Source organism: Peromyscus eremicus, chromosome 15 (genome assembly GCF_949786415.1).
Source record: "Peromyscus eremicus chromosome 15, PerEre_H2_v1, whole genome shotgun sequence".
In the NCBI taxonomy this organism is placed as follows: domain Eukaryota; kingdom Metazoa; phylum Chordata; class Mammalia; order Rodentia; family Cricetidae; genus Peromyscus; species Peromyscus eremicus.
The window spans coordinates 64,120,637-64,145,009 of record NC_081431.1 but is presented as its reverse complement, the minus strand read 5'-3'; the positions used below and the strand labels follow the sequence as shown (position 1 = coordinate 64,145,009).

General features: G+C 48.2%; 1 protein-coding gene across 1 annotated transcript in view; it reads right to left on the bottom strand.

The window, feature by feature from the left end:
- The window catches only part of Lct (lactase), a 43,353-nt gene extending 23,818 nt beyond the window's left edge, over positions 1 to 19,535 (bottom strand). The window contains exons 1-6 of the mRNA XM_059280701.1: positions 18,887 to 19,535; positions 12,282 to 12,358; positions 8,265 to 8,348; positions 6,109 to 6,211; positions 4,807 to 4,885; positions 1,836 to 2,556 (exon numbers count right to left, since the gene is read on the bottom strand). Of these exons, the coding sequence (XP_059136684.1) occupies positions 1,836 to 2,556; positions 4,807 to 4,885; positions 6,109 to 6,211; positions 8,265 to 8,348; positions 12,282 to 12,358; positions 18,887 to 19,535 (1,713 nt within the window). The remainder of the gene's footprint in view (positions 1 to 1,835; positions 2,557 to 4,806; positions 4,886 to 6,108; positions 6,212 to 8,264; positions 8,349 to 12,281; positions 12,359 to 18,886) is intronic.
- Between the last annotated feature and the right edge of the window lie 4,838 nt (positions 19,536 to 24,373).

Genomic DNA, 24,373 nt, shown 5'->3' with positions numbered 1-24,373 from the left:
AAGCCCCCAGCTTATGGTGTCTTCTCCCGGCAGCCATAAGACAAGGTATCACACCACGAAGTAACACAGAGCAGGAACTGAAAGAAGGGGGTGTGGTTCGGGGTGCAAAGCACCTGTCTAGCTGCTCTTGAGGTCCAGGACATAGAGAAAAGGGGAGTCATGGGAAGCTGTGGGTGACCTTCCACCCACAGAACCACAGAGAAAAAGAAGAGGGAAGAAAAAAATAACTCGTGACAAGGAACATCGTCAACATAACAGAATCTAGAGTCATGTAGCAGACAAACCCGGGCATGTCTACAAGGCAGGCAGGTGCTAAGGAAGTTTCTAGATCGGGTTCATTGAGGTGGGAAGACCCACTCTAGAGGTGGGTGGCACCATTCCATGGCTGGGGTCCTGAGCTGAAATAAAGGGGGAAATCGAACTGAGCCCCAGCATCCATCCATCCATCTGCTTCCTGACTGTGGATGCCGCGTGACCGGCTGCCTCGCGCTCCTGCCGCCATGCCTTCCCCGCTATGCTGGGCCGGACCTTAGAACTGAGAGCCCAGAGGAACCCTGCCTGCCCTAAGTGTTCTGTTGCTGTTGTTTGTTTGTTTGTTTTGCAAGACAGGGTTTCTCTCTGTAGCTCTGGCTGCCCTGGAATTCGCTCTGTAGCCCAGGCTGGTCTTGAACTCAGAGATCCACCTGGCTCTGCCTCCCAAGTGCTGGGATTAAAGGCGTGTGCTGCCGCCGCCACCACCACCACCACCACCACCACCACTACCCAGCCTGTAAGTGCTTTTGACAGGTCTATTGTTATAGCAGTCAGAAAAGTAACAACTACAGAAGTGGAGGAGAAAAGCAAAGACTTTCTCAGTCCGGTCTCTGTAATGTATCTCAGGAGCCACTATAAACATTCAGGAAATTCTTAACCATAAGAAAAGCTTACAAGGCCGGGCGGTGGTGGCGCACGCCTTTAATCCCAGCACTCGGGAGGCAGAGGCAGGCGGATCTCTGTGAGTTCGAGGCCAGCCTGGTCTACAGAGCGAGATCCAGGAAAGGCGCAAAGCTACACAGAGAAACCCTGTCTCGAAAAAGCAAAAAAAAAAAAAAAAAAAAAAAAAAAAAAAAAAAAAAAAAAAGAAAAGCTTACAAAAGCCAGGTATGGTGGCTCGGCCTGTCTCCCCCACCCCCTCACCCCCGGTCTGTCTTTTAGAGGCTGAGGCAGGAGGATTTCTGTGAGCTGAAGACTGAAAACTTGGAATTTCATGTTAGCTTGAGCTAACTGAGATCTAGCTGGAAAACACCAAAGCAAATAAAAACAAAAGCTTAAAAGCTGTGACTACAGACAAGTTGTACGCACAGAAGCGCTAGCCTAGAATGCAAGGGCCCTGGTCTTCCCCCCATAAAAGCAGGCATGGTGGCCCATGTCTGTCACTGCAGCAGCAGGAGGTGGGGATTGAACCCAGGGCCATGTGCACACTAGGCAAGAGCCCCACAATGAGGATACCCCTCCAAGCCCGGGACTCGTCTTTGGGGTTAAGAAGACTTGACTAGGGCCGAGGGTGTGGCTCAGGTGGTAGAGTGCTTAGCCCTAGGTCTAATTCTCTTCACTGTTTACAGATCAGACATGGCAGTGGATGCCTTTGACCCCAGCTCTCAGGAATATAAGTAAGAGATCAGAAGTTCAAGGTCATCCTCAGCTACATGATGAGTTCAGTATCAGCCTGAGTGTACAAGACAACAATAACAAAATGTACTCATCCTTCCCTCTCTCTGGTTTTCTTTGAGGGCAGGAAAGGAGAGAGCCAAATGTGTTTTCTAATTGGTAGGAGTTGCAGGGATGGGAGGAAGTACCTTAAAAGAAGCCACTCCTGGGTCAGAGATGGCTGGTGTGTGCTGCCCAGTGCCATAGCCTGCATAGCTTATCACCCACGGCTCATGGAAGGTCACCCACAGCTTTACACGGTCCCCGAAAGTGGAGAAGCAGAAGGCTGCGTAGTCCAGGAAGGCGTCCACCACACTCTCGTTCTGCCACCCGCCTTGATCCTGCAGGGCCTGAGGCAGGTCCCAGTGGAACAGTGTCACCATGGGCTCGATGTGGGAGTCCAGCAGGCTGTCGATCAGTCTGTTGTAGTAGGCCACACCCTGGAGGTTGGGGCTGCTCTTCCGCCCTGTGGAGAACAGCCGGGACCAGGAGATGGAGAATTTGTACACCCCAACCCTGAGGCCTCGGAGCAGGGCGACATCAGAGACTGGTTTGTGGTAGCTGTCACTGGCCACCTTTGCCGTCGCTTGGCCCTCGGCAGCATTCAGGTTACTGTAGTGGTCCCAGATGCTCGGCCCTCTGTTGCCTTCAGCCCAACCTCCTTCCACATTAAAGGCTCCCGTAGATACGCCCCAGAGGAATCCTTCTGGAAACACATCCTGCAGGAAGGCATCCCTTTCCTCCCTAGACTGGTTGGCAAAGGCTGCCCAGACTCTCTGGTAGGCTGATACAAGGGGAGAGGGCGCAACTGCTGTCTCCTGCTGCTGCTCAGTCTGAAAGGCCAGGCTGTCAGTTAGAGGGCAAGGCGGGCTGTGGGATGGAAGGGACATAAAGGGACATCATTAATGACCGACTTACAAACGCCCCACAGGGTCAGGCATGGTGGCGCACGCCCTTAATCTCAGCACTCAGGAGGCAGAGGCAGGCAGATCTCTGTGAATGTGAGGCCAGCCTGGTCTACAGAGTGAGATCCAGACCAGCCATGATTACACAGTGAAACCTTAAGAAGAAGAAAGAAGGAGAAAAAAGGAAGGAAGGAAGGAAGGAAGGAAGGAAGGAAGGAAGGAAGGAAGGAAGAAGGAGACAGGGAGGGAGGGAGGGAGGGAGGGAGGGGCAGAATGAGGAAGAGGAGGAAGAGAAGGGCAAGGAGGAGGAGGGCCACCTCTGACTCCAGCGCTGGGGTGACAAGTATGTACCACCATTCTTGGCTTTTTATACCTGTTCTGTGGGTGCTCAGGCCCCCGTGCTTACAGAGAAGGCTCTTTGCAGACTGAACGACCTCTCCAGGCCAAACTGCTCTTCTAACTGTTTAAAGTAAGGACTCTTTGGAGCGTGGCTCTGCTCTACACTGGCTTCCTGTCGGTGCTGTGCTTCGGGGAAGGTGTTCCACATCTCACACTGAAGACCTGTGCTCAGGAACTTACTTCACGAAGCTTCTGTGGGCTGCTCAGATCTACATCTGAACTGCTTTCTCTTCTTCCTTCCCTTTGAAAACATTATTATGTTTATTTCCTTTTTAAGTTTCACTATTTGTTGTGGTGGTTGTTGTATATGGACAACTTCATGGAGTCCATTGTCTTCCTCTGCCTTGACATGGGGGGACCTGGGGATGGAACTAGGGTCACCAGGCAGGCATGGTGAGCTGTTTAGTTTTTTGTCAACTTGACACCAAGCTAGGGTCATCTGAGATGAGGAAATCTTGACTGAGAAAATGCTTAGGTCAGACTGGCCTATACACAAGTCTGTAGGTATTTTCTTGATTTAATGACGGATGAGGGAGAGCCCAGGCCACTGTGGGTAGGTAGTATGACCCCTGGGCAGGTGGTCCTGAGTTGTACAAGAAAGCAGGCTGGGAGCTGGAGAGGTAAGATAGCTCAGAGGTTGAGAACACTGGCTGCTTTCCCAGAGGTCCTGAGTTCAACTCCTAGCATCCACATGCTGGCTCATCAAAGTCTATATCTGTAGTTTCAAGGAATACAGTGCCCTCTTCTGGTGTGCATACATGCAGACAACACACCCGAATGTATAAAATAAATTAGTAAAATAATAAACCTTTAACAAAGAAAGAGGGCTAAACAAGCCATGAAAAGCAAACAAGCAAGCAGTGTTCCCCACGGCCTCTGCTTCAACTCCTGCCTTGAGTTCCTGCCCTGACTCCCTCCATGATGGACTGTGATGAAATCAGCTCTTTCCTCCTGAGTTGGTTTGGTCAGTGTTTTATCACAGCAACAGAAACAACTAGGACACAAGGCAGATGTCTTCACCCTCAGAGTCAACAACCACCCAGCCATCTTATTTATTTATTTATTTATTTATTTATTTATTTATTTATTTATTTATCTAGGGACTCTGTGTGTGTGGGTGTGCACAAAACGTGTGTGCGGAGGTAGGAAGACAGTTTGTGGGTGTCAGCTGTCTCCTTCCAACATGTGAGCCTGAGGGACCGAACTCAGGTCATCGGGCTTGGCTGCAGGTGCCTTTATCTACTGAACCATCTAGCTGGCCCAAGAACTAGCTTTCTCTGCCACATATAGACAGACTTCCCCCAGTATCTTAAATCTCAGCTCTGCTAAATATGTAGACCTAGGAGAATGTGACAGCGAGGAAGCCAGACTGTGTCGGGCCCAGGTACATCTCAATGAGGAACTGCTTCTCCAGCCTTCCCTCTGAGCCTCCATCTCTCAGCTGTTAAAATAACTAGAACCTATTTACTGCTCCAAGAGGCAAAGACAGGCCTGAGAGGGGGCTCAGCAGTTAAGACCGATTATTGCTGCTGCAGGAGGCCTGGGTTTAGTTCCCAGCACTCACATGAGAAATCCAGTTCCATGGGAACTGACAAACTATTCCGATCTCTGCAGGTTTACTTAGACAGGTGGTGCACATACATACACACTCAGGCTTTCATATGCGTGTGCGCCCATGGGCACACACACACATCAAACAAACAACAAAAAAAACCCAAGAGAGACGAGCACAATGGTCCCCAGTGACTGTCCACGTAAACAACAGCAGAGCCCATACTACCGGTTCCTTAGAGTTAACTGTGCAAGCCAACATTACCTCTCCTCAGAACTGGATGGACAGCTCAGGAATGCACTGACGTCGAACCCAACAGTCTGGACTTGGTCTTTATTGATGGCTGTAAAAAGCAGCTCGGTTGACTGTGTGTGCGGGGGGGGGGGGGGGGGGGGGGGGGGGGGGGGGGGGGGGGAATAAAGCACACACATGCAATCAGCAGTTTGCCTCACTCTAAATCCCACCCACACCCCAAGCGATGACTCCAAGCCCTTCTGAAAACGCCATGGATGTGTCTGGCTTGCTTAAACACTAGAATGTTGGTCCTCACATTTCAGGGTGAATACCAATCACCTAAACACTTCCGAAGAGAGCTGGACCACCCCGAGTCTTGGACACAGGAGGTCTCAGGGCAATCTGGAGTAGGCATGTATTCCCCCACCCTTTTGGTCTTTTGTTTTTGTTTTATGAGACAGGGTTTCTCTTTGTAACCCTGGCTGTCCTGGAACTCGCTCTGTAGACCAGGCTGGCCTTGAACTCACAGAGATCTGCCTGCCTCTGCCTCCCGAGTGCTGGGATTAAAAGTGTGTGCCACCCCCGCCTGGCTGGGAAATTTTTGAAAAAGAAGGCTGGGGAGTTAATTGGTAAGGTGCCTTCCAGGTAAACATGAGGGCCTAAGCTCAACCTCCAGATCTACACAAAAAGCTGGGCTGGGGTAGGAGAGATGACTGATTAAGGAGCAGACTGCCCTTCTACAAGACCTGAGTTCAGGTCCCAGCACCCTCTGCACGTGGCTCACAACGGCTTGTAACTCCATTTTCAGGGCATCCAACACCCTCTTCTGTCCTCCTCATGCACCTTCACCAATATGTACACATATGCGTGTGCGCACACGCGCGCGCGCGTGCGCGCGCGCGCACACACGTATACACCAAAAAGACTACCCTTCAGTTCAAGGCCTAGCTGGGCTACATAGTGAGTTCTAGGACAGCAGGTCCTACACCTAGACATTTTTAGCATCTTAGGTGCCACTGGGGCTAACCAGAACAGGGTATGTTTCCATGCTGACAGTTTCCATCAAAGGCCTGCAGGTTTTCCTGTCCACATTGGGCATCCTTGGCATCTGTACAGAACCTCTCAGTGTCTCCGGACAGGAGGAGCTCATTGCCAGGGAAGGCAGAGAGGGGACTTTAGGCAGAGAGGGGACTTTAGGCTCATTCTATAGACTCTCAGTCCAGACATTTTCCTAGGCCCCTCCCTCATGAGAAGCCCCGATTTCAATATTGCTACCCAACAAGCCAGTGTACCTAATGTCACTCAGCATCAGTCACAGGCTGGTCCACTCACCTTCAATCAGGCTGAAGAGCAGTGAGGAGGGGCTCTTCCCTGTGGATGGGCAGTCCTGAAGTTTTAGGGTATAAATGAAAACTTTCATTCTGGGCTCAATGTTCTAGAAAAGATAAAGACCAACAAGTGTGTCTTTAGTAACAGGAACAGGTGAGATGCTACACGTTCACCTTTTAGAAATGACCTCCAGACATCCCACTTACTGAGGGCAGTGACTTGGACTCTGAGGAAGAAAGACACTCACAGTTCAGTGACCATTGGCCACCAACCCTTCCAAAATGAAGCGATACCCACACCAGTTCATTTTAGATGGCGCACCTCATAAGCCAGCCCCAATATTAGGGTCGAGAGCAAAGTTTCCGCTTGTGTCAGGAGCCTGTACTATCTAAAAAGTTTAACCAAGATGCCACATCACCATGTTCATGAGCATCTGTGGTTTGCTTAAAAAATATCCTGGTTTGTGAGGCTGAGAATGTCTTTGGTTGGCAGAGTGTTTGTCTAGAATGGGTAAAGCCCTGGCTTCCACCCAGGTTTATGACTCACTTTGGAAAGGAGAAGTGATGCCAGCAGGCAAACACACTGGCTAGGAGAACAAGCTTTCCATGGCTCCACTGTCCTTTCTACTTGGGACTTGTTTCCAACGCTCTATAACCAAAAGTCAAAGACCCAGAGAGACGACTTGTAACTAAGAGACCGACTTCACAATCAGGAGTTCGGATGTGTGTAACAGCAGGCCTCACACAAACGCCCGTCACTCCAGCTCTGAGGGACGCGATGCCCTCTTCCAGCCTCTGTGCACACAGGCAATACCTTTCCCTCCCAGCAGGGGGCACACATTTGCACAACTATGTATACATTCACACAGAAACATACACACAAAATTGTTCTTAAAAGTCAGTCACTGTCACTGTGGAGATCTCAGCATGTGTGACTGATTTCCTTCTATTCTTTTTATTTATTTTTGAGATCGTCATTTACTTACATTTCTTCTTCCTTCCCTTTCTTCCCCCCAAGGCCTCTGATCTACCCTTCTCATCTTCAAATTCAGGGCCTCCTTTTTTGTCGATTCTTATTGCTTGCATACATGTATTTGTAGGTATGTCTACATACACATATTCCTAAATGTCGTCTGTTGAGTCCATATACTGTTATCTGTATGTGTGTTTTCAGGGCTGACCATCTGGCACTGACAACCAATGGTGAGCTCTCCCCTGGGGAGGACCCCTCTCCCCTCCCAGCTCTACTGTTGTCTGTAGCTCTTCGTGCGGAGTTGAGGCTTCAGAGGATTCCTCCATCCAGTTTGCACATTTGTTGGTGTGGTCCTTGCCTAGCTCACATCTGGGCGGTCGTGGTGGTGGTGAGACTTCATGGCTGTAGCTCCTGATGTTAGCAGGAGACACAATTTCACAGTAACCTTGCTGGTGCTCTGGCTCTTATGACCTTTCTGTCCTTCCTCAGTATCCCCCCAGCATCTTCGGTGTAAAGGGAAATGATCTTCAGGCTGGTACGTCTGACTTCACTTTAAATCAGTTTTATTGTGGCTGGGATCTGGTGGCCTCTGCACACACCCTTTCACGTGGCAGCTTGTAGTGATGTTCTCTCTTCTCCACCCCTCTCGCTCAAGCAGGATTTCATGTAGCCTAGACTGGCCTTGAACTCATTATGTAGTTGAGAAAGACTCTGAACTCTTGATCCTCCTGCCTCTACCTCCTGTGTGCTGGGATTACAAGCATGCACTACTACACTTGTTTTATGCTGTGCTGGGGATGGAACTCAGGGCTGTGCTCATGCTAGGCAAGTAGTTTATCAACCAAGCCGCACAGCAAACCCAAGGAAAGCCCACAGGGAACCCATAGCAAGCCCACAGACAGCGAACAGCGAGCCCATAGTGAACCCACAAAGAGCCCACAGCAAGCCCACAGAGAGCCCACGGTGAGCCCACGGAGAGCCCACGGAGAGCCCACAGCGAGCCCACGGAGAGCCCACAGCAAACCCACATCCTGATGGTCTCCTTAAGTGGGAATCTCCGAAGCTGAGGCTGGGCAGGTCAGACTGTTATGGAAGGGCTCAGTCCACGCCTTAGCCAAAGCATCAGTTTCTAATGAGTTGTCCAGAACCTGCCACTCACCATCAAGATGGAAAAGCTCTCACATTACCTGCAGTTCACTCAGCTTCTGTGGTAGAGTCGCCACACTTTGACATTCATAAGTCAAATCAATAGAGAGGAAGTCAACTGAGTCCTAGAAATAAGGAAATTCCACCATTAGGAACAAGCCCTTCTCAGCAGTGTGCTGTGATTCTCCCCGTGACTAACCCAACATGGGGATTCCCCAGGAGAAAGCTGGGGCTGTGTGTGCACATGACTACAGCAGGAGCGTGAGTGTGTGGTTAACTAGTAAGTGTGAAAATGGGTGTGCCAGGTGTGGGGTGCCAACAAGTGGGGGAGCACTACGGAGGGAATCAGAGTCTGGAGCTTCCCCGGGGAGCAATCCCCTTGATCTTTGTGATATCTGGGGACCCTCTTGGGTCTGGCTGGACCAGTTCTACTAGCAGAAAACACAAGCTATACAGTCCTGACCACCCATGTCTCTAACCATCCTCTAGCCAAGATCTCCAGCTCTTCTGAGCATGGAGCTCAGTGGACAGAATGTTTGCTGAGCGTGTGCAAGGCCCTGGGTCTGTCAGCAGCACCACAACAGCAGGCCATGGTGGTGCCTGTCTGTCATCCTGGACTAGCTCACGAGTTCAAGGCCAGCTTGTGCAACATGAAATCTTGTCTTGAAGGGAAAGAGGAGGAGGAGGAGGAGGAAAAGAACAGTGAGAAGGCCTAGCAGATATAGGTGTCTGCCATCAACTCTGAGGACATGAGTTCATCCCCCAGATCCCATGTGATGGTAGAACTGAGGCTCCTCCCAGATTTCCCTCTGACCTCCACATAAGTGCCATAGCATGTGAATGCCTACACACAGACACACAGATACACACACACATACACCACACCACACACACAAAATATAAGGAATGTTTTAAAAGGCAAGGAAAAAGGAAGGCCAGGTGGTTTAATCCTAGCACTCTGGAGAGACAGAAGCAGGCAGATATCTGAGTTTGAGGCCAGCCTGGTCTACCCAGCAAGTTTCTGGACAGCCAGCGCTACACAGAGAAACCCTGTCTTGAAAAATAAAAATGAAAAAAACAAAAAAAAAAGGAAGGGGCTGGAGAAAGGGCTGGTTCGGGAAGTTTTCTCCGTGAGCTGATCTCCAGTACCCACCTAAAATCCAGGAGTATGTCTTTTTTGTTTTGTTGTTGTTGCTGTTTGCTGTGCAGTCTTTGGCTGGACCAGAATTCATTATGTAGGCTAGGCTGGCCTTGAACTCCTAGAGATCTGCCTGCATCTGCCTTCCAAGTAGTGGGACTAACACACACACACACACACACACACACACACACACACACACACACACGACGACTCCACATGCCTGGCTGGCCACTCCATTTCTCTCTTGGCTGGGATCTCACGAGCTCATCACAGCCCTTGTCTCCCACAGGTCGGCTGTTTCACAGGCCAGGCACCAGCTGAGAGCTAAGTGTCTCATAGCCCTGACCCCCTCACTGGCTCCCCAATGCTTTCCTAATCAAGTGATCCTCAGGGTTCACTACAGTCCAGGTCTGACAGCTCAGAAACTTGAAAAACAGCCACAATAAGGTTCTGGATAAATAAGTCTCTTGCTGACTAGATGCCATCTAAATTAATTTACGATGAGTGATAATTGCTATCAAGAGTCCAAAGGGCTGATTCTAAAAATGCTTGTCTAGCAACAGCCTTTGAACTGGTATCTCATCCAACGCATGCAGCACAAAGCTTTGGGGTAAACCCAGGAGAGTGTGTGGGTTCCCTCTGGGAAGTGCTGTAACACAAATTGCTAAATGGTCTTATTTATTTATTTATTTATTTTGGTTTTTCGAGACAAGGTTTCTCTGTGTAGCTTTGCGCCTTTACTGGAACTCACTTGGTAGCCCAGGCTGGCCTCGAACTCACAGAGATCCGCCTGGCTCTGCCTCCCGAGTGCTGGGATTAAAGGCGTGCGCCACCACCGCCCGGCCTAAATGGTCTTATTAATAAAAAAATAAAAAAAAAAAAAAGAGCTAGATATTGGGGTGAAAGCTGGAAGATCAGAGAAACAGAACAAGCCACAGCCAACCTCATCTCATCAACTCCTCAGCTGATCCTGTTTCCACGACTCCTCAGACTGAAAGCCTCTGAGCACTCACCCCTGAGGGTCTCAGTTGAACTGCCTAAAAAACCTCTAGTTCCTGGTCCTCACACCTTATATACCTTTCTGCTTCCTGCATCACTTCCTGGGATTGAAGGCGTGTGTCCTTCCCAAGCAAAGACATGAGATCTCAAGTGCAGGGATTAAAGGTGAGTGCTACCAGCCTGACTCTGTTCCCAGTCTGGCCTTGAACTCAGAGATCCAGACAGATCTCTGCCTCCCGAGTGATAGGATTAAGGGTGTGTGCCACACTGTCTGGCCTCTATGTCTAATCTAGTGGCTGGCTCTGCTCTCTGATCCTCAGATACGTTTTATTTGTTAGAGCACAAATAAAATATCACCACAAAGTGCAAACCCCCAGGGCCTTCCAATAGGAAGGTACTGTGTGCCTCTCTCTCTCTGACTCTGGACTCCCTGTTTTGCCAGAAGCTCAAGAGTTCAAGGTCAGCCTGGGCTATTTAGGGAAGCCTTGTTCTAAAACAAAACAAAAAACAAGTTACAATTTAAAAAAGCACAGAGAATGTAAATCAGGACGGTACTTTAAGAAGTGTATTTTGTTTATAAGGTTAATTTATTTTTACTTTCTGTGCAGCATGTGCAAGTACCCAAGGAGAGCAGAAGAGGACTTTGGTTCTCCTGGAACTGGAGGTTACAGATGGTTGTGAGCCACCATGTGGGTGCTGGGAACTGAACCTGGATCCTCCAGAAGAACAGCTAGTGCTTTTAACCACTGAGTCATCTCTCCAACCCCGAGAAGTATATTTCTTTCAATTATCTCTTAATGTGTTTTTTTTTTTTCCATGTGTGGGCATGTGTAGACCGTGTGGGTTCCAGAAGTATATTTGTTTTGTTTTGTTTGAGACAGAGTCTCACTAGGTATCTCTGGTTGGCCTGCAACTCACTCTGTAGACCAGGCTGGTCTCAAATTCACAGAGATCCACCTGTTTTTGCCTCTTGAGTGCTGGGATTAAAGGCGTGCGACACCCTGCCTGTCTGAACTCTGGTTAAGAGCTAAAACACAACAAATCAAGAGCCAGGTCTATTTCATTTGCAGGTAGCTACAGATCTGAGAATGGATTCTGTTTGGAAGAATTTATAGAGACGTCAGACCGGGGCAGGGTTTGCAGCCCCACTCACAAGCTTTCCCGACAGCATGCCTATAATCAGGTTGTGGCACTCAGGAGGCAGAGGCAGGAGGGTCAGAAGTTCAAGTTAATCTTCCGCTATAGACTGAGTTCTAGACTAGTCTGACATACATAGGACCCTATCTCAAAAACGTAAAAATAACAGTAATAAAAAGAAACAAAAACCTCACTTTAAAGAAATTGCAATTTGTCCAGGCATGGTGGAGCACACCTTTAATACCAGCACCTTGGGAAGCAGAGGCAGGTGGATCTGTGAGTTCGAGGCTTCCTGACCTACATAGTGAGACTGAGAGAATGCATGACCATCTTACCTTGGAGGCACCCCCATTCTGGCCTAAATAGCACCCCTTCTCTGTGATTACATTACAGCCTAAGGCCCACCACCATCCCTGCCCCCCTCCTGTAACTAACAGTTTCAATTCCTCTAATTCCAAATCATAAAGTCAACACAAGTAGCATTTCTGTATGTCCTAGATAAACAATTAACAACCCTGGCCAAACCCAGCCTCTGCCCTTTGACCAACCCTCCTCCCCATCCCTGATTAAAAAAAAAAAAAAAAAAAAAAAAAAAAACCCTAGCCAGTGAGAGAAGTCAGTCTTGTCTGCTCTGATGATAGCCCTTCCCTGGTTGACCCAGAAATAAACCTGTCCCACTGCCCTTGAGCGGCCTCATGCTCTTTTCTTCTTACAGAGACCTTATCTCAAAATAAATAAATACAATCACAATTCTCCCTGTGCCTTCCACATGCGCGTCTACCTTGGTGAATGCAGTCGAGGATGGGGCTAGCAGCTCGGGGATATCTTCAGCCTTCAGGACCACAGAGAGTCTTCCTCCTGGAACCAAACAGAGGAAGGAGCAGTAGCTGAGGGAGGGCTAAGCTTCTGAAGAGATAGATCACTACCACGACTTGTCTTTAGCCAATTGACAGACTGTAAAAAACATAACATCTTTCTAAGAGACTATTTTGGTTTTTGTTCGGATTTTTTTGAGACAGGGTCTCACTGTGTGACCCTGGCTATCCTGGAAGTCAGAGTCTGTAGAGCAGCTAGCCTTGAACTCACAGAGGTCTGCCTGTCTGCCTCCTGAGTGCTTGGACTAAATTTGTATGTCACCATGCCTGGTTAAGAGACTGTTTTGGAGATCCATCTGGATCTCTGTGAGTTCAAAGCCACTCTGGAAACAGCCAACCATGGTTACACACACCTGTAATCTCAGGAAGTGGTGGCAGGAAGCAGAAAGGTATATAAGGTGCAAGGACCAGGAACTAAGTTTGTTAAGCTTTTAGGCTTTTAGCAGCAGTTCAGCTGAGATCCATTCAGATGAGGACACAGAGGCTTCCAGTTTGAGGAAACAGGATCAGCTGAGGAACTGGTGAGGTGAGGTTGGATGTGGCTTGTTCTGTTTCTCTGATCTTTCAGAATTCACCACCCCCAAAAAGAGAGACTGTTTTGTCCGAATCAAGACCTACATACAGAGCACTTGGAAAAGTCAGAATAAAAAGAATTATTCTAAGGTGATAAGGGAACTGTTGTGGGGATTCTGCCACTCTGTCCAGTGACCAACTGAATGCATTGCTTGTTTTGTTGATTTTTTTGTTTTTGGCCTTATGAGCACGGTCTTCTCTGAAGATACACAATCTCTTAAAAACTATGGAGCAAGGGTCACGCCCTCTCTCTGGGGCTGTTGGAGCAGGCAGCGAGCAGCAGAGAAGCATGGCTTGTGGTTTGGTTCCATCACCCTTGGTCAGAACGGCAGGACAGCAGCAGCGGCGTCTCAGCTCTGTGCTGGGTCGTGAGTGTACCTTAACGTTTTCATTCCTTAACAGAGCTTACCTGGCCCCATACTCCCGTGTCCCGCTTTAGAGAACCCCTTTCTAAATTCTAGTTAAAAGCAAGGTGCTCTGGGCTGAGGATGTAGCTCAGTCGGTAGAGAGCTTGCACCAAGCTCAGGGATTGATATCCAGCACAGCATAAATCAGGTGTGGTGGTGCACGCCTGTGATCCCAGCACTTGAGAAGTAGAAGCAAGGAGGATCAGAAACTTGAGGTCATCCTGGCTCTATCCCAGCTGGATTTCTGGCCGATCGGGACCAGAGCTCCCACCTAACTAAAACGAAACCCAAAGTTTTGGTGCTCTCAGGAAACTGCTGGGTTTTTTCCTCATTGTAGTTCCTGCGCCTTGATGGGGAAACAAAGGAAATATGAAGCTAGCTCTGCTTAGCTCTTAGGAAGCATGGTGATGATTCTCAAGCTTTCGTGTACACCAGAACTGCCTGTAGAACAAGTTTAAGAAAAAGAAAGCTGCCAGGCGGTGGTGGCACACCCCTTTAATCCCAGCACTTGGGAGGCAGAGCCAGGCGGATCTCTGTGAGTTCGAGTCCAGCCTGGGCTACCAAGTGAGTTCCAGGAAAGGCACAAAGCTACACAAAGAAACCCTGTCTCAAAAAACGAAAAAACAAACAAACAAAAAAAAAAAGAAAAAGAAAAAGAAAGCTGCTGGGCGGTGGTGGTAGTGCATGCCTTTAATCCCAGAACTTGGGAGGCAGAGATAGCTGGATCTATGAGTTCGAGGCCAGCATAGACTTCAGAGTGAGTTCCAGGACAGTCAGGGCTTCACAGAGAATCCCTGTCTTGAGAAACCAAACCAAACTAAAACAAACCAAAAAATCAAAAATAAACAAACAAAAAAAGGACTTTAAACCTGTTCACTAAGGGCGCACACGCACACACACACACAAAACCCAATTCACATACTCATCAAATAAATTTAGAAAAAAAAAAAAAAAAGTAAAAGAAAGCTATGTCAGGACCCATCTTCAGATTTAGAGTCAAGAGTCAAGATATGGATCGGCCCAGGAACATAACAACCCTTTTAAAAATAGAGTTGTTTTTATGTATGTGTCTAGTTCTATGTCCATGTGAGTATATGCAATGCATATACAGATGCCAGCAGAGGTCCAAAGAAAGTGTGGAACCCCTGGAGCTGGAGTTACAGGGGGTTGTGAACCACTTGCTGTGGGTGCTGGAACCAAACTCTGGTCCTCTGAGAGCAGCAATCACTCTTAGCCCATCAGGAGCCATCTTTCCACTAACCCCCTACCCCCAATGCCTTTTTTGAGGCACGGTTTCATGTAGCCCAGGCTGGCCTCCAACTCTCCAAGGGGACAAGGATAACCTTGAACTTCTGATCCTTCTGCCTTCCCCTCCAAGTGCTGGGATTATAGGTAGGCACCAGCACGCCTGGTTTACGCAGTGCTGAGGATTGAAGGTGGTGGGGCCTCCCGAATGCTAGGCAAGCCTTCTACTGACTTAGCTACATCCGCAGCCGGGAACAAGAACTTTAACACAAGCTATCCATTGGTGCAGTCCTTAGATGGCTCTGAGAAACACGACTGTGGAGGGGTCGGAGTCCTTACTGTCTAAATGGCACGCACATGCGTCCCATACATTGTGTGCTCCGTGAGAAGAAAACGTGAAGGATTAGAGCTGGGAACATGGCTCAGTTGCTGAAGTGACTGCCTCATGAAGACCTGAGTTCAAGAACCAGAACCCATGTAAATTAGCCAGGGGTGGTAGTGCACAGGGGTGGTAGTGCACAGAGGTGGTAGTGCTCAGGAGTAGTAGTGCACAGGGGTAGTAGTGCACAGAGGTAGTGCACAGGGGTAGTAGTACACAGGGGTGGTAGTGCACAGGGGTAGTAGTGCACAGAGGCAGTAGTGCACAGAGGCAGTAGGGCACAGCTGGCCTGCCAGCATGTCTGCTTCGTGAGTTCCAGGCCAGGGAGAGGCCTGTCTCCCAAGGTGTTTGGCTGGCGAGATGGCTCAGTATGTAAAAAGGCTTGCTGTGCACGGATGTCCTGAGTTCAATCCCAGAATCCATATGGAGGGAAATAACTGACTTCTAGATGTTGTCCTCTGACCTTCATACATGTGTGTGGCACACACAGAACACATAGACACACACACTAGTAATAAACAAAATGAGTGTTTTTGTTTTTTAAGTTTTTTGAGACAGGGTTTCTCTGTGTAACAGCTCTGGTTGTCCTGGATCTTTCTCTGTAGACCAGGCTGGCCTCGAACTTAGAGATCCACCTGACTCTGCCTCCTGAGAGCTGGGATTAAAGGCATGCGCCACCACCACAGGGCCAAAGTAAGAATTAAAAAAAAAAAATGTGGTGACTAGGTCTTGAGGAATGATGCCTGAGGTTGTCCTCTGGCCTCTACATACATGGGCTCACACACTCATTTGCACACATGTGAGCACACAAACACACATAAGACTTGATAACGTGTGATTCCTTCCAACATTAAGCTTAAAATTGGACCCACACAGAGCAGGTGCTCTGTGACTTGAACTGTGGGATCACATACTTCCTCTTACATTCAGTCTCTGCAGCAGGAAGGCACTCCCAACCACAGCAGCTGTGTCTTACACAAGCTGGACAAGTACCATACCCCTGAGCTGCACCCCTGACCCCGGAGCTTGTTCTGCTATGCATAGAACTTTGAAAAGCTCAGAGTAGCCGGGCATAGTGGCACACACCTTTAATCTAGCACTCGTGGGGCAGAGGCAGCAGATCACTGAGTTTGAGGCTAGCCTGGTCTACAAAGTGAGCTCCAGGATAGCCAGGGCTACATAGTGAGACCCTGTGTCACAGGAAAAAAAAAAAAAAAAAAAAAAAAGAAAGAAAAGAAAAGCTTGGAGTAGGGACCGTTTCTGGGAGGCAGTCCTCATTCTGATAAGATAAAGCTGTCTCCGGTAATTCAGGGACAGGCCCAGTGGGGCCACATTATAACCTTTAGATTGCCACGCTTAAGTGAACCTTGCATTAGCGCACATGGATGGGATGGTGTGTTCCCAGCCCATGTTTGACCTTCCAAAATGAACAGCCTCCTCATGAGCTGCCAGCGCCAGCTCTGTGGGTTGTGTGCAGTGTGTGTGTGTGTGTGTGTGTGTGTGTGTGTGTGTGTGTGTGTGTATGTGTGTGTGTTCCCAGTGGTAGCCGGAGTGCTTCCCTGTGCTGTGTGTGCATCTGCTGCACTTGCACCTGAGGGGGACTCACTCTTCTGCCACAGCAGCTGCGCCTTTTTACACTCTGCACAGCGATGCACAGCCTTGCAGTTCCTCCAGGTCCTCAGCGATGAAGTGGACACTCACGGTTTTGATGGGCACTTCTCTAATGGTTTGTGGTGGTGGTGTTGCTGTTTTTCCCTTTCCACATCTTCACTGGAGAGATGTCTACTCAAGTCCTTAGCCCCTGTTTTGTGTGTGTGTTGGGGGTAGGATTAGAGATAGGGTCTCACTAGGTGTCCCAGGCTGGCCTCAAATACACAATCCTCCTGAGTGCTGAGATCACAGGCATATCACTACATCCAGCTCCTGCTTCCTATTGTTAAGCGGATTTTCTTTTCCTGGCCAGGTATGACACACAGCTCTAATCTCAACATTTGGAAGGCAGAGGCAGGTGGATCTTTATGAGTTCAAGGCTAGCCTGGTCTATACAGTGAGTTGAAGGACAGCCAGAACTACATAGTGAGACCTTCTCTTGGGGTGGAAAAGTTCTTCTTCTTTTTCTTCTTTCCTTTTTATTTTGGATCCCGTTTCTTGCCCAGGTTGGCCTTGAACTTGCTGTGTGACTGAGGATGACCTTCAGCTCTCACTCCTCTTGTCCCCGCCTCCTGAGTTAAGCTGTGCTGGGAATGGAGCTCCATGCATGCCAGGTAAGTGCTCTACAGACTTAACTACGTTCTCAGCGCTTGTGGTTTTACTTATGCCGTTTTAATTAGTTAACTAATTAGTTTGTGAGTCAGGACCTCAGGTGTCTCAACTTCAGTGCTTGGGTTACAGGCATATGTCACTACGCCCAGTTTATGCAGTGCAGGAACTGGAACCCAGGGCTTCCTGCATGCGTGGCAAGCACTCAACCATTTTTTGGGGGTTTTTTGTTTGTTTGTTTTTCGAGACAGGGTTTCTCTGTGTAACCCTAGCTGTCCTGGAACTCACTCTGTAGACCCTGGAACTCAGAGATCCATCGGCCTCTACCTTCTGAGTGCTGGGATTAAAGGCCTATACCACCAACGCCCAGCTAGTTTTTAAACTTTTAACTAGAAAAACTTTGAGGTCTTAAAGAATGCAGCTATTTTAAAACACTGGTTTCATCTTTTATCTCTTTTTCTTATTTTTTGGGAGGAGGATGGGGATCTGACTATGTAGCTCTGGCTGGTCTTGAACTCACAGAGATGTGCATACCAGGCTGACTTTGAACTTACAATCTTCCCACTCAGTCTTTCCAATGCTACATTTACAGGCATGTGCCACCACACCTTGCTAATTTCAATTTGAAGGCTGTATCAAAAGGAATTATCAGAGGGTGGGCAAGAATTTACACATAGCAATAGTCACTGCACCATAATCTGTTAATAGTAAAAAGTAAGCTAATACAAGCTGCAGAGCACGTGCCTCCCATGCACGAGGTTTTAGTTTTAGCCTCCACTGTGCATTCACAAATTACAGGCTTCTCATTACCCACGATGCATATTTACCTATGCCTCCCCTGATGCACTATAAGCTCCAACTAGAAAGTATACACTTGTTTTCCTAAGAGTGGAGTCTGAAGGGGAACCACAGCCGAGTCTCCTTGGAGACACTCAGGACTGCACTCTTCTCCCCAAGGCAGCTATGTGTCCAAGAACTGTTAAAAGAATGTGGCAGCAATCCTGACTTTATAACTTCCCTTCAAGGAAGGCCAGAGAAAGACAGTTGCATGGACTAGACCCTGAGGAAGAGTTCTAGAAGATAGTTTTCAAGGGCTGCAGAAATGGCTCAGCAGTTAAGAGCACTGGCTGCTCGTCCGGAGGCCCCGGGTTTGATTCCTAGCATCCACATGGTAACTCAAAACCCTCTGTAACTCCAGTTTCAGGGGATCTGAGGGCAGAGGCATGCACATGGTGTCAGACATACATGCAGACAAAACACCCATATATATGGCGTTAGGATACGGCCTAATGGTTAGTGCTTGCCTGGGATGCACAAACCCCAGCACGGCATAACAGTGGATGTGGTGGCATGTCTGTCACCTCAGAACTCAGGTGAAGACAGGAGGTTAGGAGGTCCCAGCTTACCTTCTGACCTCATAGTGAGCCAGCCTGGACTACAAGAGACTTTATCTCAAAGGAAAAGACATCTCAGACAAATGCTGGGCATTTCTATCTGCGTCCCTTTTGGGGACGGATTCTTAGCAATGCTCAGCCCTGGGGGTCTCCTAGAAGTGCACAGGAGGAAAGGATACCAGTTCCTGCTCACGGAAGCAAACGGAGGAGGTGGTGAAGGCCACTGCTGGGCCACCACGTCCGTGTGTACTCACCCTGAGAAGAGTACTTCCTGTGGTACACTTCGAAGGCTTTCCTGTGGGCACTGCTGAGGGTTTGGAGAGCAGAGGCTTTGGAAGCCTGGTGGGGAAGACCCATGATGGCTTTCTCCACATCACTGAAGGTGAACCAGATCTCCACAAGGTCCCCGAAGGACTGGAAGGCGAACGCGGCATAGTCGGCAAAGAGGTCAGCAAAGTCCCCGTCCGTCTGGAGGGTGCCGCTGGTGGGTGGGGCCTGGTGGCACAGGACCACCATGGGCTGAAGCTGGGCATCCCTGAGGGACCGCAGGAGCTGTCGGTAGCACCGCACTGCTTCCTGGTCTGGATTCTTGGAGCTTCCTGTTGGGAGAAGCTGTGCCCATGACAGGAGCACTTTGTAATGGGTGACCTGACTGGCGTGAAGACTGCGGAAATACTGTGGTAGGAGGGATGGCAACGGCTGCTGGCAGATGGAGGTGGCCTTGCTACCAGCCACCGGATCAGAGCCCGGGGTTCCCAGCGGATGGCTCAGGTTAAGCACTAAGCCATTTGTCAGAGGACCAGCGGCTGAAATGAAATTCCTGTCGGATTCCCAGTCAGTCCCCTGGCATGAAAGACTCAGGAGAACGGTGCTCAGGAAGAGTGCTGGCCAAGGCAGACCCATGTTCAAGGCACTTTTAGAAGCCTGTGGGAGGAATCCTGACCTTATAACCACAGCGGAGGCTGTAAAATACAGCGATTATCCACACAATATTTAACTGGGTTATCTAGGATAGTTAAAGCCAAACCTGGTTCAACCAGTGTAATCTTCAGGGAAAAAAGGGTTTTGTGTTTCTGTATACATGTTCACGCACTTGTGGGGTGCACACACACATGCACACACGAGGAGGGAGAGGTAGATCTTGGGTGTCTTCCCCAACTGTGAGTCCCAGGGACTGCCTGTCTCCGCCTCCTCAGTGCAGAGTTACAGGTGTCACACCTGGCTTTTCACGTGGGTACCGAGAATCAGAACTCAGGTCCTCTTTGCTTGTACAGAAAAGATTTTACCAACCGAGCCCTCTCCTCTGCCCTAATCTTTAGGCATTTAAATACCATGAGATAATGTTATGGAATTGTCAGGGTGTCTGGGCCCTAGAAGCCCCAACAAGCTAGGCTCAGCCACTGTTCCCCCCAAATGCCAGACACATAACAGTGAGAAAACAAAAATAATTATTCGGTGTGGACATGGTAGACAGATAATAGGTGTGTTGAACTTCTAGCCCTATCTTCAGGGTCTTGACGTGAGTTTTGTTATTTTTTAAGATTTATTGCCAGGTGGTGCTGACACTTATCTTTAATCCCAGCACTCAGGAGGCAGATGCAGGCAGGCAGATCTTGGTGAGTTCTAGGCCAGCCTGGTCTACAGAACCAGTTCCAGGACAACCAGGGCTGTCTCAAAAAACCCAAACCAACACAAACCAAAACCCAAATCAACAAAAGATTTATGTGTACTACTGTTTTGCCCCCTTTGATGTGTACCACATACACAGTAAGTAGCCTCAGAGGCTAGAAGAGGGTGTTGGATCCCCTGGAACTGGAGTTACAAATGGTTTTGAGTCACTATATGGATGCTGGGAATCAAAACTGGGTCCTCTGAAGAGGAGTCAGTGTTCTTAACCACTGAGCCATCTCTCCAGCCCCATGAGGTTTAAATTTAAATAAAGGGCACAGTTTAGGCGTTCTGGTCAAGATGTGGCCCTGCCCATCACTGACCCATTCAGTTTATCCTGCACAGGGGTCTGAGAAGTACTGACCTCTGCAGCTTCTTCCCGGAAGACAAGCTCCCTCCCTGACTGGCACCCAGCTTCTGCTTTTCCTCCTGCCCTACTCCAAGACTGTGTGGAATTCCAGGAGAAATTCTGATCCCATGGGGTTCCTTGTTCAAATTGGTCTCTAGATAAAGGAAGGGGGTTGCAGATCTCTTAACATATCTTAATTCCTGCCAGGAATGAAGGTTACGATAACAAACTTCAAATTCCCCACTTAAAACAAAAACAGGAACTTGAAAATCCCTGAAAAGGAAAAAAAAAATCACTTTTTGTGTTACTGACAAATTAGTTTAAATTTGACAAAACAAAAATGAACCCCTCTCCAATCTGTTCCCCCTTTGAAAACATGGGAACACATTGGGAATGGTGATGTCCATCTCTAACTCAGCCCCCAGGAGGCTGAGGTAAGTGGATCTCTGTGAGTTTCAGGCCAGCCAGAGCTAGTGAGACCCTGTCTAAAAAAACCAACATTCAGACAAAACTGGGGTGGGGGTGGAAAGCCGGCTCAGGGGCTTAAGAGCACCTATTGTTTTTGCAAAGGACCTAGGTGTGCTTTCCAGGACCCAGATGGTGACTCACCAGGGGATCTGAGGCCCTCCTCTGACCACAGGCACCAGAGACGCATGGTGCATATACATATATGCAGGCAAAACACACACATAAATCTTGTGAAAGTGGGGAGCATCCCTTCTCTATATACATGTGCGCATGGTGTGAGTGTGCACGTGTGTATATTTGTGTGGAGAGTAGGGGCAGCTTTGGTCAGGCATTGTTCACCTTTTTATTTTTACTTAAAAAAATTCAGCCGGGCGGTGGTGGTGCACAACTTTAATCCCAGCACTCAGGAGGCAGAGGCAGGTGGAGCTCTGAGTTTGAGGCCAGCCTGGGCTACAGTGAGTTCCAGGACAGGCTCCAAAAGCTACACAGAGAAACCATGTCTCAAAAAAACAAAACAAAAAGTGTGGGTGTGCTTGTGCTCCACAGCACACATGAAATCATGGACTGGTCCCCTATGTTGGTCCTAGGGATCAAACCCAGGTCCTCAGGCTTGTACAAGTGCTTTAGCTGCTGGTCTAGCAGGCCTCCTTTTTAAAAGCATACACTACCACATCCAGGTTTAGTTACACTTTCCATACTCGTTCCTTATGTTTGAGGGGTAAGAGGTTAACACTCTAACGACTGAGCTATCTCAACAACCAATATAAAAACTATCAAGCTTTCAAGCCAGGCAGTGGTGGCTCACGCCCTAATTCCAGCAGAAGCAGGGGCAGGCGGATCTCTGAGTTGAGGCCAGCCTGGACTACAGAGTGAATTCCAGGACTACATAGAGAAACCTTGTCTCGGAAAACAAAACAAACTATCAAGTTTTCATATCACATTAAAATATGACGGAGTTTTCGAGTGTCTCTGAAGATACATGTGAAGTCAGGTTTGGTGGCACATTCCTTTAATCCTACTACTGGGGAGGCAGAGGCAGTGAGTTCCAGGCCAGCCAGAACTAGTCTTAAAACACACACAGAGCTCTACAGTGAGACTGTCTTTAAACATACAAACCACAAGAAGCCTATTTAAGTATTTCTTTTCTTTCTTTTTCTTTCTTTCTTTTTTTTTTTTTTTGTGAGACAGGGTTTCACTATGCAGCCCTGGCTATCTTGGAACTATGTAGACCAGGCTGGCCTCAAACTCGGAATCTGCCTGCCTCTGCCTCCTGAGTGCTGGAACTAAAAGCATGTGACACCAATGCCCTGATTATTTCCTAAAAGTTGTATATTCCAATTATCACTGTGTATATGTACAGCAGTGTAACACGTGGAAGTCAGAGAAGTCAGAGACAACTTTGTAGAGTGGCTTGCTTTTCACTGTGGGCTCTAGGGACTGAACTACGGTTGCATAGCAAGTGTCTTTACCTGCTGAGCCATCTCAACCTATTTTTTAAAAAAATTTCATTTAAGACAAAAATTTAGCTGGGCAGTGGTAGCCTGTGTCTTTAATTCTAGCAGAAGCAGGCAGATCTGAGCTCAAAGCCAGCCTAATCTAGAGTGAGTTCCAGGATAGAAAGGGCTACAGAGAAACCCTGACTCAAAAAAAAAGCAAAAACCAAATTATGTAGTGAGTGTTCGGCCTGAATGTACATACGTGTACCATGTGCATTCTTAGTACCTGCAGTTACAGATGATTGTAAGCCACCATGTGGGTCTTGAGTGTTATCCCTCAGGTGACATCCACCTTGTTTTTTTAAAACAGGGTCTCTCACTGGCTTGGAACTCACCAAGCAGACTATCAGGCCCCACGGACCCTCCCTGTCTGTTTCCACACCCCCAGCAAAGAAATTATATGCATGCACTATCATCCCCAGTCTTATGTCATCAGATAGGGAGCCTAAAATGAGAAAATGTCTCCTGCAGGCAAGCCTATCAAGCATTTTCTTAACGATTCTTGGGAGAGGGCCCAGCCCTGGGCTGGTAGTCCTGGGTTCTAAATGGCCAAGCAAGCCATGGGGAACAAGCTAATAAGCAGCACCCATCCATGGCCTCTGCCTCCAGATTCCTGCCCTGACTTCTTTCGATGCTGAAGAGTGTTGTAGAGGTGTAAGCCAAATAAACCCTTTCCTCCCCTACTTGCTTTATGGTCCCCGAGTCTCATCACAGCAATTGTAACCCTGGCTAAGACAGGCCTTTAAACACACTAAAATTCTAGTCTATGATTTGTCTGCTTAGCTGCCTAGGAGGTGGGACTGCAGACACATGATAAACATACCTGCTGGCTCAAGTTACTTGTGACCGCCCATGTAATAGAAATGCTTGCTCTAGCCGGGCAGTGGTGGCGCATGACTTCAGTCCTAGCACTCTGGAGGCAGAGGCACAAGGATATACATGAATTTGAGGCCAGCCTGGTTTATAAAGTGAGTTCCAGGACAGCCAGGCCTACACAGAGAAACCTGTCTCAAAAAAAAAAAAAAAGGTAAGATGGCTCTGTTAGCAAACAAATAGTCAATCCTGATGACCAGAGTCCTATATCTAGAGAATCCCACATGGCAGGAGAGATCTAAGGTCTATTACCTAGCAAGTTCTCTTGGTATTTGCACACAAATTCCACAGCATGCACACCCCTACGAAACAAATAAATTTAATTAAAAAAAAAATGGGGGCTGGAGAGATGACTCAGAGGTTAAGAGCACTGGCTGCTCTTCCAGAGGTCATGAGTTCAATTCCCAGCAACCACATGGTGGCTCACAACCATCTATAATGAGATCTGGTGCCCTCTTCTGGCCTGCAGGGATATGTGCAGATAGAACACTATATACATAATAAATAAATAAACCTTAAAAAAAAATTAGTAATAATTAAAAAAAAAATGGCCTATTTCTTCTTAAAAAAAAAAATTCCAAAAAATTACCCTTAGGATAGAGAATTAAAATAAATCAGTACCAAGTAAATGGTAAACAGTCTTTATACTAGAAGCCAGATATAATTAACGGCACACCTACAATCCCAGCAATCAAACTAAAACAAGAAGATCAGGCAACTCAAGACTAAGAGGCTACTTGTGACCCCCTCCCCCTGCCACTCAAAAACAAAACATACCAAACAACACCCCTCCCCCAAAAGCAAAGCCACTGGTATTACCTTCAGAAGTCACCTCCAAGGCCTCTCACTTGATGTGGCCTTTCTACCAGAGAAGCCAGAAGAAACTC